This window comes from Crotalus tigris, unplaced genomic scaffold (assembly GCF_016545835.1).
Source record: "Crotalus tigris isolate CLP2741 ecotype Arizona unplaced genomic scaffold, ASM1654583v1 scf7180000017950.1190679, whole genome shotgun sequence".
In the NCBI taxonomy this organism is placed as follows: Eukaryota; Metazoa; Chordata; class Lepidosauria; order Squamata; family Viperidae; genus Crotalus; species Crotalus tigris.
Genome location: NW_024096740.1, coordinates 1,086,397 through 1,099,113, shown reverse-complemented (window position 1 = coordinate 1,099,113; position 12,717 = coordinate 1,086,397). Strand labels below are relative to the sequence as shown.

Sequence of the window (12,717 nt, the reverse complement as noted above, 5' to 3'; positions counted from 1 at the left end):
CCAGTCAGTATTTCTCATCCAAACCTACTTCATAGTTTTGTTGCCGAATGAAAAAAAGAAAGAAGGAGTATTAGGCATGCCTGCCTCCTTCAGTTATATATAAACAAGTGGGATACAAATAATAGAAATACCTTTTCCTTCCCATTGGCATTTTCAAACTGGCTAACAAAACTGAATAATGGATTTATTTTATAGTACAACTCAGTGTTTTTTTTTTAATGCCCCCAAGAAAAGACTCACATAAAAGGACTACATTTTCTATTAATGCACCTTTCCTAACAATGTCTTTTCAGAGTGGCTAACAAAACTGAAAGTGAATAATGAATTTACTTTGCAGCCCAGTTCACTATGTTATTGTTGTTGCTATTGTTTTAATGTCCGCAAGGGAAAGGGACATTGGGACTCATATACATGGACTACATCCTCTGCTCTCAATGTATCCTTGTTCACGACATATTTCTATGAAGAAACAGAAGTGTTTTGATGCCCTTGGCAACTTAACTGCATATTCTCAATTTTCAGTTTTATGGACAACCCTGAATATGCTGTGAAGAAACTTTCAGACCTTTATTATAAGAAAGTTGAGAGAGTAGATTCAGTTATGTGCCCATATTTTCTCTTAGTAATGATTTTGTTTCCAAAGCATAAAAAAGACTTAAATCACAGCAGGTCTCATTATCACTACCAAATAATTATAGCTGTGACCAGTGTCTCTCAACTTTGGGAACTTTAAATTCCCCTGATAACATGCCTGGTTGGAAAACTCTGGAAGTTCAAACACTAGCAGTGACACTTTTAGGTGGCAAAGAATACCAAAAAGAAGTGTCTTCTATTTGGTACAGAGGGGACAAGATGGCTTAGTTGTTAAAGATGCTGAGCTTGTCCGTTGGAAAGCTGACAACCTGTGTTCAAGTCTGGGATAAGTACAAGGAGGTAAGTTCCCATTACTTGCTCTGGCTCCTGAAGCCCAGCAGTTCGAAAGTATGCAAATGCGAGCAGGGCTTTTTTTATTATAGAATGCCCAGAATGGAGTTCCGGCACCTTTTTTGATGGAACCTTGTAGGGTAGGCAAGGCGGGTTGTATGACGTGTGTGAGTTCTGGCACTTTTTTTTTTTAGAAAAAAAGCACTGAATGTGAGTAGATAAATAGGTACCATTTCAGTGGGAAGGTAACAGTGTTCCATGTGCTTTGGTGTATAGTCATGCTGGCCATATGACCATGGAAATGTCTTTGGACAACTATGGCTCCCTTGGGTAAAAAAATGGAGATGAGCACCATGCCCTAGAGTCAGACATGATTGGACATGGGAAACCTTTACCTTTATTTGGTTCAGAGCATGTGTAATGGCCAGAGATGTAGATAGAATGACAATACTGTGATTCCTAAAGAATGGCTGATTTTGGCAATATTGGGAAGAAATTTGAAATGTTTTTTTTAGATGCAAAATTTGGGAATGGACAATGGGAAGACTGGCTCAAGTGTCAATAGCTAGTGACTCAAGGCACAGTTATACTTGTAGTTTAAAACTTAACATTTTCTCCTATCACATAGAAAATAGAATTTGTAGATTAATCAGCTTGGCTTTTCCTCAAAAACAAATCAAATTATTGGCTATGTATACCTAGCATTGCTCCTAGGAGAATGATCATATGTCTGAACGATGAATTTTATTGACTAAAATAGCCTACAAAATTGTTTTGTTTTCAGTATAAATGTCAAATTAGAAGAGAGTGGTAAAATACCTATAGGACTACTATATTCTATTGGTCTTTCAAAACAGCTGCCACTTGAGAAGAAAGGCGTCTGACTTGAAAAGCAGTTAGATTTCTTTATGTGTGCTGAGTTATTCAGCATTAGACAGTATGATGACATGTTTCAGAGGTTGACTCTTTAAACTATAACATTTAATATGTTTTTACATGTCAGATGCTGTCAAAGCAGTTGGTCGTATCTTACTGCACTACAAGTATCTCATTGTCTGGGAAAGTTAGGTCATCCAGATGACTTCTGCGTCTCTTTATTATTATCAGAAGGGCATTCAAGTGTAACACTCAAAGTAGCAAAATTCTGGGCTATAGTATGTAAACCCTGGTTCAAAACAATAGTAGCGTCTTAAAATAGTAGCATAGTAAATCTGGCTATGTGTAACTCTGACATTGTTGATATTTGATAATGTGTTGCTGAGCTAGTGCTGTCCACCATTTCCTTGAGCTGGCAGGTAAGTACTGTATATCAGCATAACATTTACTGCTCCCACCGGAGATTCTTTATTACCCAAGGCATCATATCAACAAATGTTGTTGTTCTTATTTATATTGTACAAGGGATTTTAAGGATCAGAATTGATAGATTCCCCCATTTTCATTACCCTCTCTTTCCACAAACATCACTAACTGGAAATAAACTACCCATAATTGATGATTCAGTAATGTCTAACTCTTGGCGATTTTATGGGCCAGGTCTCTCCACATCTTCCAATTTTGAACTGTTTCTTTGAGTTTTTCTATGCTTTGGCTGGTGTCAGCTTTGATGGTGTCCAGCCACTGGGTTCTTTGGCAGCCTGGTTTCCTTTTTACCCAACATAATTGATTCTGGAAATTTGGCTGCAAGTTCCCATTTCATAAGGAGTTTAAATTAGTTGGACAGGAATATTTTTTTCTTTATTTAACATAAAAGTGCATCAATTTTATAGGACTGGGCACATAGGTTTGAAAGAATGTTGCAGTGTTTGTTGCCAAGGTACAGGATTTGTCTTTTAAGGCCATGCAGTAATTTCAGCAATTGAACATCTTCTTTAAAGGGATTGTGTAATCACAGAACAGCAGGTTATATTCTTTGTTTCTTGGTTCCTGAAGTCTATTAAGGAAGGCAAAACAAAAGTCATGCAACAGAGGACAGCTATGTAAAAAGGATCTCAATATATATTTTGCTTATTGTATTATTTATTGCCTTTTAACATATGTGGCATATTATATTATACTGGTGTTGATGTTATGTTATGTTATATTATGTTGTGTTATGTTATGTTGTGTCAATTTACATATAAAAACACAACTAAGGCCTTTGCTCATGACCATTTCATGTATAAGGGGAATGTTTGATCTAAGATATTGGGCTGCATTGGTTTATTCTGGTGCCAAAGTAAACTGCTAGAAGAGTGCATTTAGCTTCTAACTATCTTAGGATTCTGGCTTGTCTCCTGGAAGATTTAATGTACCAGTGAACTTTTGAGAGCCACTGAAAAGTGTTCAAACTATGCTTTATCTTTATTTGGCTTGTGGATGTTCCCCCCCCCCAAATATTTAAATATACAAACACACACAAGCAAGTACATTATAGCAGAGTGAAACAGCTTGATAGCTACCGGTATATTTATTTTCTAACACGTGGTCAAACATACTATTTCTAATAATTATAGCAGAGAGATACTGAATAATGGGCGTTGGGGTGATTATAATTTTGATTATGAATCTAAAATACATATGGCTTTTGGATTTAAGCATAAATATGACTGTTTACCAATGTCCTCAAACTCTTTAAATGGTAATGTTTTGCAAGTTTTTGACACTTAGGGAAGAAGAGAGAGAAAAACATGAGAAGATATTTCTAATTTTTCCTTTTTACTTTTATGCTTTTTCAGCTTTCACTGCTAGAAGAGGCAGGCTTCAAAGGTGCTCTTCTTTACATTGACCCTTGCAATTTACCAAAGTTTCAAAACCTGAGCAATAAAGCCTTTATGGTATCATTGAACAGTGGTGGTGATCCTTCGACACCTGGATATCCAAGTGTTGGTGAGTACTTTTCTAAGAGTACTTTTTTACATGAAATAAACAGTAAGCTCCTTATTGCAAAATGGTTAGTTGAAAACATAAAGCAAAAGTGATATAAGGGTTCTGCTATCCATAACTCTCTGTGTCAGCTGCCATCTTGTGCTCGCTTGTGCTTCATTGCTATGCAGTGACAGACTGCCATGAACTGTGGGAGAGGGAATAAAGGAGGAATGCTTGGGGAAATAAAAGTAAGTTTTGTGTCTTCTCGAGATGCTGCCTCAAGGTCACTCAGCTGGAAGCAAGAGGGAGCTGCATATCTTACTGTGCTTGGACTAACCGTTATGAAAACATCTTGCTTGAATCTAATTGGCTACACAGAATGGGCAGTGAGAGACAGTTAAGTGAGGGGAATAGAATTTAGGGATTTTGGCACATGATTCTCAGTTCTGGCTTTGCAATATTGAAATATGCTTGATCTCTAATAAACTATACCTTTTTCAACAAATGGAACCAAGGATCATTTCTATGTTATTCCTTCATGCTTCTCAGGGCTCTGTGTATCTTAGACGTAGGTAGACTGTGATGACATAAATCAAAATTGTTAGGGTTTAAATCATTTTAAGCACGATTTAGAGGAGTTTTGGACTTTTCACGAATGTAACATGTTCTGTGTGATTCGTGAAAACAACCAATCTTTTTTTAGGTTTCTGTGTACAGCATTCCAAACCAACTAAAGCAGAAATTTACATGAGTTCTAATTATATTTCCCATGTTCTGCCAACTGAAGGACTGTAGAAACATATATGAAAACATATGGTAATGCAGTCTTTAAAGAAAATGTAGATTGTAGCACAAGTGATTCCAAACCAAATTGAAATTGGAAAAATGATATTTTTGTTTCATTCTTTAAAAGCAGATGTTCCTCCATACTGAAAGTTATGAAGAAGATTTGGCCAGATATGTCGTCTCCAATAAGTAAATTATTTCCACACTGCCTTTTCCTTGCTACAAAACTGAGAGTCTGAATGTCCACTGTTGTTCAATATTGCTAGAAACAAAAGGCTCAAAAATAATATTACTTTCAGTTTCTGAAAGAATCTATCTGCTGCAGTTCAGATACATGAGACAATTTCATACATAGTACACTATGATAAGGCTTTGTTTTTGTGAAACAAAACAACCTCTTTGTCTATGGATTTTATGGTAAAGCTCTTTCTTGTCTAACTTTAGCTGCATGGAAAATGTCATCATGGATTATCCCTGGATTGAGACTTGGAAAACATTTAGTCATCTTTTTACAGTTGTAGTTAATTGAAAAGGACAAGCAGCAGGTTGTAATGTAGCTCTTTGCCACTAGAGATGAAGATATCCCTTTTAAGTATTGACTGTTTTGCTGGTAAATTATTGGCAAAATGCTTTACAGAAGAACTTGGTAGAGCTACTGTTATGAATCTTGTTCATGATCTTGAGATGTCTGCAGGGAAGAGTCAAGGGAGCAAATGATGAAACCATCCATGTGTCATCATGACTCAACATCTGTCATACAAATACTGAATGTGCATAAACAAGAAAGACAACTTGTAGCATGAAGGCGAGACACCTTCCTAGATCCTCTTTGGATAGAAGTATGACTTTCTAAGGAATATTGAATGTTGGTATGGGTGGTGAATGCAATCTGTGAAATGTGACTTTAAGGTGGCATCTTTTGTTACTTTCTGTGAAGATATTGTCAAGTGCCAGGAAAATCAGGAGATTCAAGCAGTTCAAATGAGTATAAAGATTTAAAGCTTAAGCTCTCTACAAGAATTTGAGCTACTAACTGTCAAGGGAAATGAGCAGGAATTAAGGAGGCATTCAAGGTGGGCTGGAATTTGATCTCTTATGGGTATGCAGGGATTCATGACTGATGATGCATCTGACCCTTTCCTCAGGCTCAGCCTGGTCATTTCCTAGATATATATAACTTACTATGAATTTCTCAGATTGGTAATGCTGGCAGCAAAAGATTTGTTTAAAATGTCTGTGTTTTCAAAGGTTCATCTGTTAGGCATGTCATTGATGGCTTTCCTTTGCTCTTTCCCCATTTTTAAGCATTGTGTTTATTGCCCATATTTTCCATTTTTTAAAAAGTATTACAGCATTCCTTTTCAGCCAGGCCAATCAAGTTGGACCAATAATAATAATATTAGTTGTTTTATTATTTTTTTATTATAGACTAAAATGTAGACTAGTATATGGACCAGAACTTAAATGATTGACCTGGTGTTGTACAGTTTTGAATGTTGTAACACAGGTATCAGCAATATAAAGATAGCTAACATCATAGTGGATTCTATTGTGATACACGACAGGATTTTCTGCAACTTTTCTCCTTTTTCTTAGCTTTGCATGCCCTTAAAATTGTTCTGGAGTAATGTTTCTCAATCATGGCAAATTTAAGATACATGTACTTGAACTCTGAGAATTCTCCAGCCATCTAGGTTAACTGGGGAATTCTGGGAATTCAAGTTCACATATCTTAAAGTTGCCAAGGTTAAGAAACACTGTTCTAGTGGAACTGGGACTTCTGCCCAAAACATTATGATAGTGATAGAAAAGGACAGCAGTAGAAAGATACTTTCCTCAACAGCAGAAGATGCCTTTCCAAAGTGAAACAATCAAATGGATTGCACCTCATATGTTCTTTCCAATATATACTTGATAGGACCTGCATTCATACATGTTTAAAGTTACAATTTTAAAAACCACATATTTTAAAATATGTTCTTCAGACACTCACAAACTGAGTTATACAGCTAACTCTAATCTCTTAGATGAAGGTAAAGAAAACTTAGAAGAGCTCATTATGGAAGTCCAAAGGAAATGTGAATTTTCTGACTGAATGCTAAATATTGAGAAGAGGAAGTTAATACTTCATGAATTCACAGTTGATGGTGGTTAAAAGAAATAAAACTATTCCCACGTATAACTGGCAGTGCATGTATTAATTATTAGTGTGCTTAAAGCTACATTTTTAAAATGTGTATTTTAAAATAGGCAATTCAAATTAATAATTTGACATACAGGATGCAGACAATGCCACTATTAATCAAAGTGAAGAAGACTCAAGACTCAAGACATGAAGAAAGTGAAAATATTGAAAAGACAATTCTTAATGAATGTATTCTTGATGGCAAATAAGTGAAAATAATAATTTGTTGTCTTGGTCTCAAGAGTAGAGAAAAGGGCAAGATTCTGGAGGAGTTGAGGAAGACTTTAATTCTAGAGAGGAAGAGAACATCAAACTTGGAAAACTTTGAGCTTACCCAAAGTAGATAACATCATCAGTGCTAGTACTAGACAATAGTACTAAGCATTTGGTACTTGGAAAAGAGCTTGAAAAAATATATTTTTATGACAATAAATACTGGAACAGCTGAAGAAGTAGCATTGCCTATAGTAATTTATGGTGATCAAAGCTGGACATTCAGAAGGAGCAAAAGAAGGAAGGAATATATCTTTAAATTATGGGTTTAAAGACAGTTATTAATAGTACCATGGATTCCAAAAGAACTCATTAGTCAAATTTGTATGAAGTAAAGAGTGACTGTTCCTCTGAGGCAAAGATTAGCAAGCAGTTAACCTTGGGCATGTGATGTGACTGTATGATCTACTGGAAAAAGATACTATGGGAAATTTGAAGGAAGTAAAAAAAAGAGAGAATAATGCTTGCATTCCCCCCCATCTTTCCAGAACCGATGAAGCTTCTTAGATGAGAAGCGAAACATCTTCAAGGAAAAACAAAGAAAATCCAGTTGCCTTTTGAAAAAGCATCTTTGAGACAACCATGACCTGGATTACTGAGAATCTCCATAGACAGAAAGAAAATAAATGCAAAAAAAAAAAAAAAGGATTTACCAGTTCAGAAATAGTGTTGAAATGTCTTTGGGGGTGCTATATTTTGTCCGGGCAGACAAGTTGAGATGGATGGCATTTTGATATGCAACCTCAGAAACAAAATTTGAGTTGATAGCAACCTAACTAAACACCTCATTTGGCAAGATGTTTTATTTTACTGTGCAAATGAAGTTAGAAAAGGAATGAAGCAGAAATTTGACTAAAGATACAGTATGTGAAAATAGCAGGATTTTTTTTTAAAAAAAAACAGATGGTTTCTCCTTGGTGTTCTCTAAACTTGGTTGTTTTCATGTAGGTATTTATTACCTGACTAAATAATGTGTTCAGTGGCTGAAGGAAGTAGGTTTTGTTCTTTGTTTATTATTCCTTGATGGAGGTTTGTCTGCGTGCACATTTAGAGCATAGAATATAGAATCATAGGACTGGAAGGGACATGGGAGATCTTCTAGTCTGACCTCCTGCTCAAGGCAGGCAGCTTTGCACCATCCCTGTCAAATAGATGTCCAGTCTGTTTTTGAAAACCTCCAGTGGTGGAGCACGCACAACTCTGGGAGGCAAGCTATTCCATTGCTTAATTGTTCTCACTGTCAGAAAATTCCTCCTTATTTCTAGGGTTATTCTTCCATTTGCATGCTGTCTGAAATATTTGATGCCATATGTGGCACCAATACAAGAGAATATATTAGCTGAGGGTTAAAAACTGGAGTCCTTGGCACACTCCAAGCATGCTTGAATTGTGCAGACATTTCATTACCCAACTAGGTAACATCCTCAATGCTAGAAGGGAATAGGATTTGCTGAATATTTATTGTTTCTTGGTGGAGGTATAGCTGAAATCTATAGGTGAAGAGTTAAGACACTAGTTGATGCAGATTATTGTACTGATGCAGTGTACAAGATCCCAGGTTACAATGCGAAAAGTGTTTCACACTTTGTGCTCTTTTCTCTATCTTACAGCATCTTTTTGCCTTCTAGCTATACAAGGAGGGAGGGGGGACATTAAGGATCAAACTGTGAAATTGTAACAAGGTACCATCAAGAACATTTGCTGCAGTGGTGTGTCCAGACCCTGAAAACCTTTTCTTGAATTGTCACTAAATCAGCTGAAGTGACAGTACTGTGATGTGACATGACTGGAATGGCATAAGGAAAGCAAGCAAACGAGAAGTATTTGCCTCCTCGTCATGGATGGGTGTTAGCTATTCACAGCATGAAATGCCGTGACAGCTCAGTGGAATGGAATTGAGCAATTTCTCAGCATCTCAGACTACCTGACCTAGTGTTTCCAGTATTGCCCTGAGGAGTGACAGAAGTAAATGTAACATTCGCCAGCTTAATTCTTGCTTATTTCACAGGGATGTTTGAAAAATGGGTTTCTGTTTATTGTTTTGCTCAACTCTGCAGTGCTTTATGTATTCTCTATGAAAAGTAAAGTTAATTGAAAGTGCTTACAGCGAACCTGTGAAATGTTTCACAGGTCACAGACCTTGATTTGACATGCTGACTTTCTCATGAAGGCTTGTGAGGGGATTCCATAGGTTCCAGGTAGATTTTTTTTGCAGGAAGGAAAATTAAAGAGAGGTGAACGTGATGTGTAGGTATGGTGTACGTGCATGGGATTGTGTGAAAAATATAGTTTATTTCTATCAGGCCCTACAAACCATGTACAACATGTCAGAGCATACACAGTCTTATTGCATGAGATAACCCAGGAGTAAACAGTAAACAGGGGTCTATATTAAATGGTGGTTTATCGTACACCAGGAACAAAGAGGCAAAGAGGGAGGAGAGCCTGTGGCTTGGTGGTTAAATCATTGCCTAGTATGTAAACTGCCCAGGTTCGAATCCCATAAAGGGTGTGGCTAACTGACGAGAGCAGAATGAGCTCGAAATGGCCATCTTAGTCTCCCAATTTAATTCTTTAATTCTTTGTCAGAAAAAGAAACCAGGAACAATATACATACACGTGTTAATACAACAGGATCCAACAAAGAGCAGTTACAGCAGGAAAACGGAAGAGAGAGAACACATCTGCAGAGCCTTCCCTTTCATACAAAGCTTTTAAAGAGACACAGATCCTGCTTGCTCTTAAAGAGACACAGACCCTGCTGAGTCATTCCCATCATTATATCTTACATTACATCAGCTGGTTAACTGTTAAATCATTACCTTGACACAACACATGGAGTTCTGAGTACTTTCTTCATTATTGTTTGCCTACAGATAGAATCTTGCCAGACTAAAGCAACTATCTGCATAACTATAGATATTTTCTGTGAACTGATAGGAATGGGTCATCTTTTCCCTCTTTCTGCCTACCAGACATTCCAAATTTCACTCCCTTTTTGCCCTCTGGGTAGAAGTTTCTGCTTAATGGACTCTAAACTATATTTCACCACAATATCAAGGCACACATGGATTGGGGGGGGGGGAGAAACGGGGAAGAGAGAACAGCAACTTCGGAAACCAATGGCGTAGCAGCAGATAACTGTATGCATACAAGAAAATCGATCAGGGGGGAGGAGAAAGGGGGAAGGGAGAACAGAAACTTCAGAAACCAACGGAGTGGCAGCAGACAGCTGGATGCATATGAGGAAAGCGACCGGGGGGGGGGAGAAAGGGGAAAGGGAGAACAGCAACTTTGGAAACCAACGGTGTGACAGCGGACAGCTGGGTGCATACGAAGAAAGGGATTGGAGGAAGGAAAGGGGAAAAGGGAACAGCAGTTTTGGAAACTACCAAGGGAGCAGTAAACATGTGACCTTTAAAAATAAAACAATTAGAGACATCGAATTAGAGGTCGAAAAGCTGGGCACAAAGCTGGCTAGTAACATAAAGAGAACTCCCATTAACTTGCTTTTATGCTCTGATGATGTCGGCAGTGCTGGCCGATGAAAGCTCAACATTTTTATTAAACAGCTTTTAGTTTGATATTATCCTGGTGTTCGAATTTATTTATTTTATCACATGGCTTTACCCAGGATTCATATTTTTAATATAATTACACACACACACACACACACACACACACACACACACACACACACACACACACACATATATATATATATTATATATATATATAATATATATATATATATATATTATATATGTTTTCTGAGGTTTTTTGCGGGTATTTGTATGTAGGTCTTTGGTTGTTCGGGTTTTCTCCCACGTAAAATTGGAAGTGTCTTGGCGACGTTTCGACGAAGTCCCATTCGTCATCTTCAGGCTGGTGCTTTCAGCTTCGTGCTTTGAGCAGCAATGTGTGGTCTTAGCTGTTTCTTCCTTTTAACTGCCAGTGGGGGTATGAACTGATTGGGTGGGAGCTTGGCTGTGTTCTGATTGGGTGGAGGTGTGTTCTGAATGGTTAGGGGCTTGGCTGTGCTCTGATTGGCTGGGGGAGTGTTCTGTTTGGTTGTGCTCAGGTTAGTCTGAGTTGCAGAGGGGTTTAAGATTTTGGGCTGCCTTGCTATTTTTTGGCTTCGCGTTCGTGGTCGTGCCTCCTCTTCATGGAGGGTGTCAGTTTGCTTCATGTATGGATTGGAGGGGTTTAAAGTGGCTAATGATGCAGCTGTGGTCTGGCTTCTGGTTTGTGGTCGTGCCTCGTCATCGGTGTGGCTTCAGGTTTGTTTTTTGCGTGGATGTGTGGTGGTGACATCCTGTGTGGTTTTTGTGAGTGTGGTCTGGTATCATTTTTTGTGTTAGGGAGTCGTTTGTCAATAAGGGCGGGTTTCCAAATGGCTGGTAGGCGGGAGGTATCATCTCGCTTGTTCATGCTGTGTGGGCGTTTTTCTATCTCGATGGCTTCTCTGATTATTCTGTTATTAAAATGTTCACTTTTGGCAATGGTTCTGGTATTTTTAAAGTCAATTTCATGTCCTGTGGCTTTAAGGTGTTGGACCAGGGAAGATGTCAGTTCCTCTTTTTTGACTGAGTTCTTATGTTCTTCAATGCGTGCACTTCCTTGTGTATCTTGGGGAGACCATAGAGTTTGGGGCATCTGGATGATTTCTCTCTGGGAATGATTCTTTGCTGGATCTCTTCGCTAATGGGGGAGGCTTTTATTTTGGATCTGGTGTTTTTTCCAGGTAGGTGGTGGGATCTGTATTTAGGGGTTTGTATGTGGAGTCTTGGAGTAGGTTGGTTAATTTGGTTTGGTAGTCAGATGTGTTCATAACCACCGTGGCGTTGCCCTTGTCTGCTGGTAGGATTATTATGCTGGTGTCTTCTTTCAGGTTACGTAGTGCTGTCTGTTCCTCTTTGGGTAAGTTGCTTTTGGGTGGCTTGCTGGTACAGAGGATGTTGGTGATTTCGAGTCTGATTCTGTTAGCATCGTCGGGGTTGATTTTGGTCAGGCTGGTTTCAACTCCACATATAATGGTTTCAGTGGGGATGTGTTTGGGAGTGACTGCAAAGTTGAATCCTTTGGAAAGGACATTGGTTTCGGCTTTGGTGAGGATCCTATCTGAGATGTTATGCACTGTTTGTTTCATGTGTGGCTGTGAGGGAGGAGGGGTTTGTTTCTGGCGTTCTTGTAGTCTTCGGAGTTTGTTGGTGTGTGTATCTGTCTTGAGGGTGGTCTGTGTTTCGGCTCTCCAGACGGCGAGTTGTTTGGATTTGTCCCAAAGTGCGGGGTGGATCTTGTTGCTGAGTTTGAGGTGGAGTGTGAGGAGATCTTTGTTAATTCGGTCTAGGAGGAATCATTTTGTGTGAAGTTCATTTCTGATTAGGGCCAATTCTGTTCTTTTCAGGATCCGTTTGGTGGCTGCAGAGTTGGAGTGGAATTTCAGTTGGAAACATGTGGGGATTAGATTTTGATCTCGGCAGTTGCGTAGGAATGTGAGGTCGCATAAAATGGAAGCTCTTTGGACTTCAAGTTTTTCATAGGTCCTGGTCAGATGGTGGATTTCCTCCCCGTAGAGGTTCGATATTTGTTTTCTGAGGTTTTCGCGTGTGTTTGTATGTAGGTCTTTGGTTGTTCGGGTTTTCTCCCGCGTAAAATTGGAAGTGTCTTGGCGACGTTTCGACGAAGTCCTATTCGTCATC

The 12,717-nt window shown here is 38.4% G+C and overlaps 1 protein-coding gene across 1 annotated transcript in view; it reads left to right on the top strand.

Annotated features, from left to right (window-relative positions):
• Positions 1–12,717, top strand: part of LOC120308837 (inactive N-acetylated-alpha-linked acidic dipeptidase-like protein 2) — a gene marked incomplete at its 5' end in the record, with an annotated part of 217,147 nt that overhangs the window by 44,103 nt on the left and 160,327 nt on the right. Inside the window, one exon of the mRNA XM_039345376.1 lies at positions 3,642–3,792. Within this exon, the coding sequence (XP_039201310.1) occupies positions 3,642–3,792 (151 nt within the window). The remainder of the gene's footprint in view (positions 1–3,641; positions 3,793–12,717) is intronic.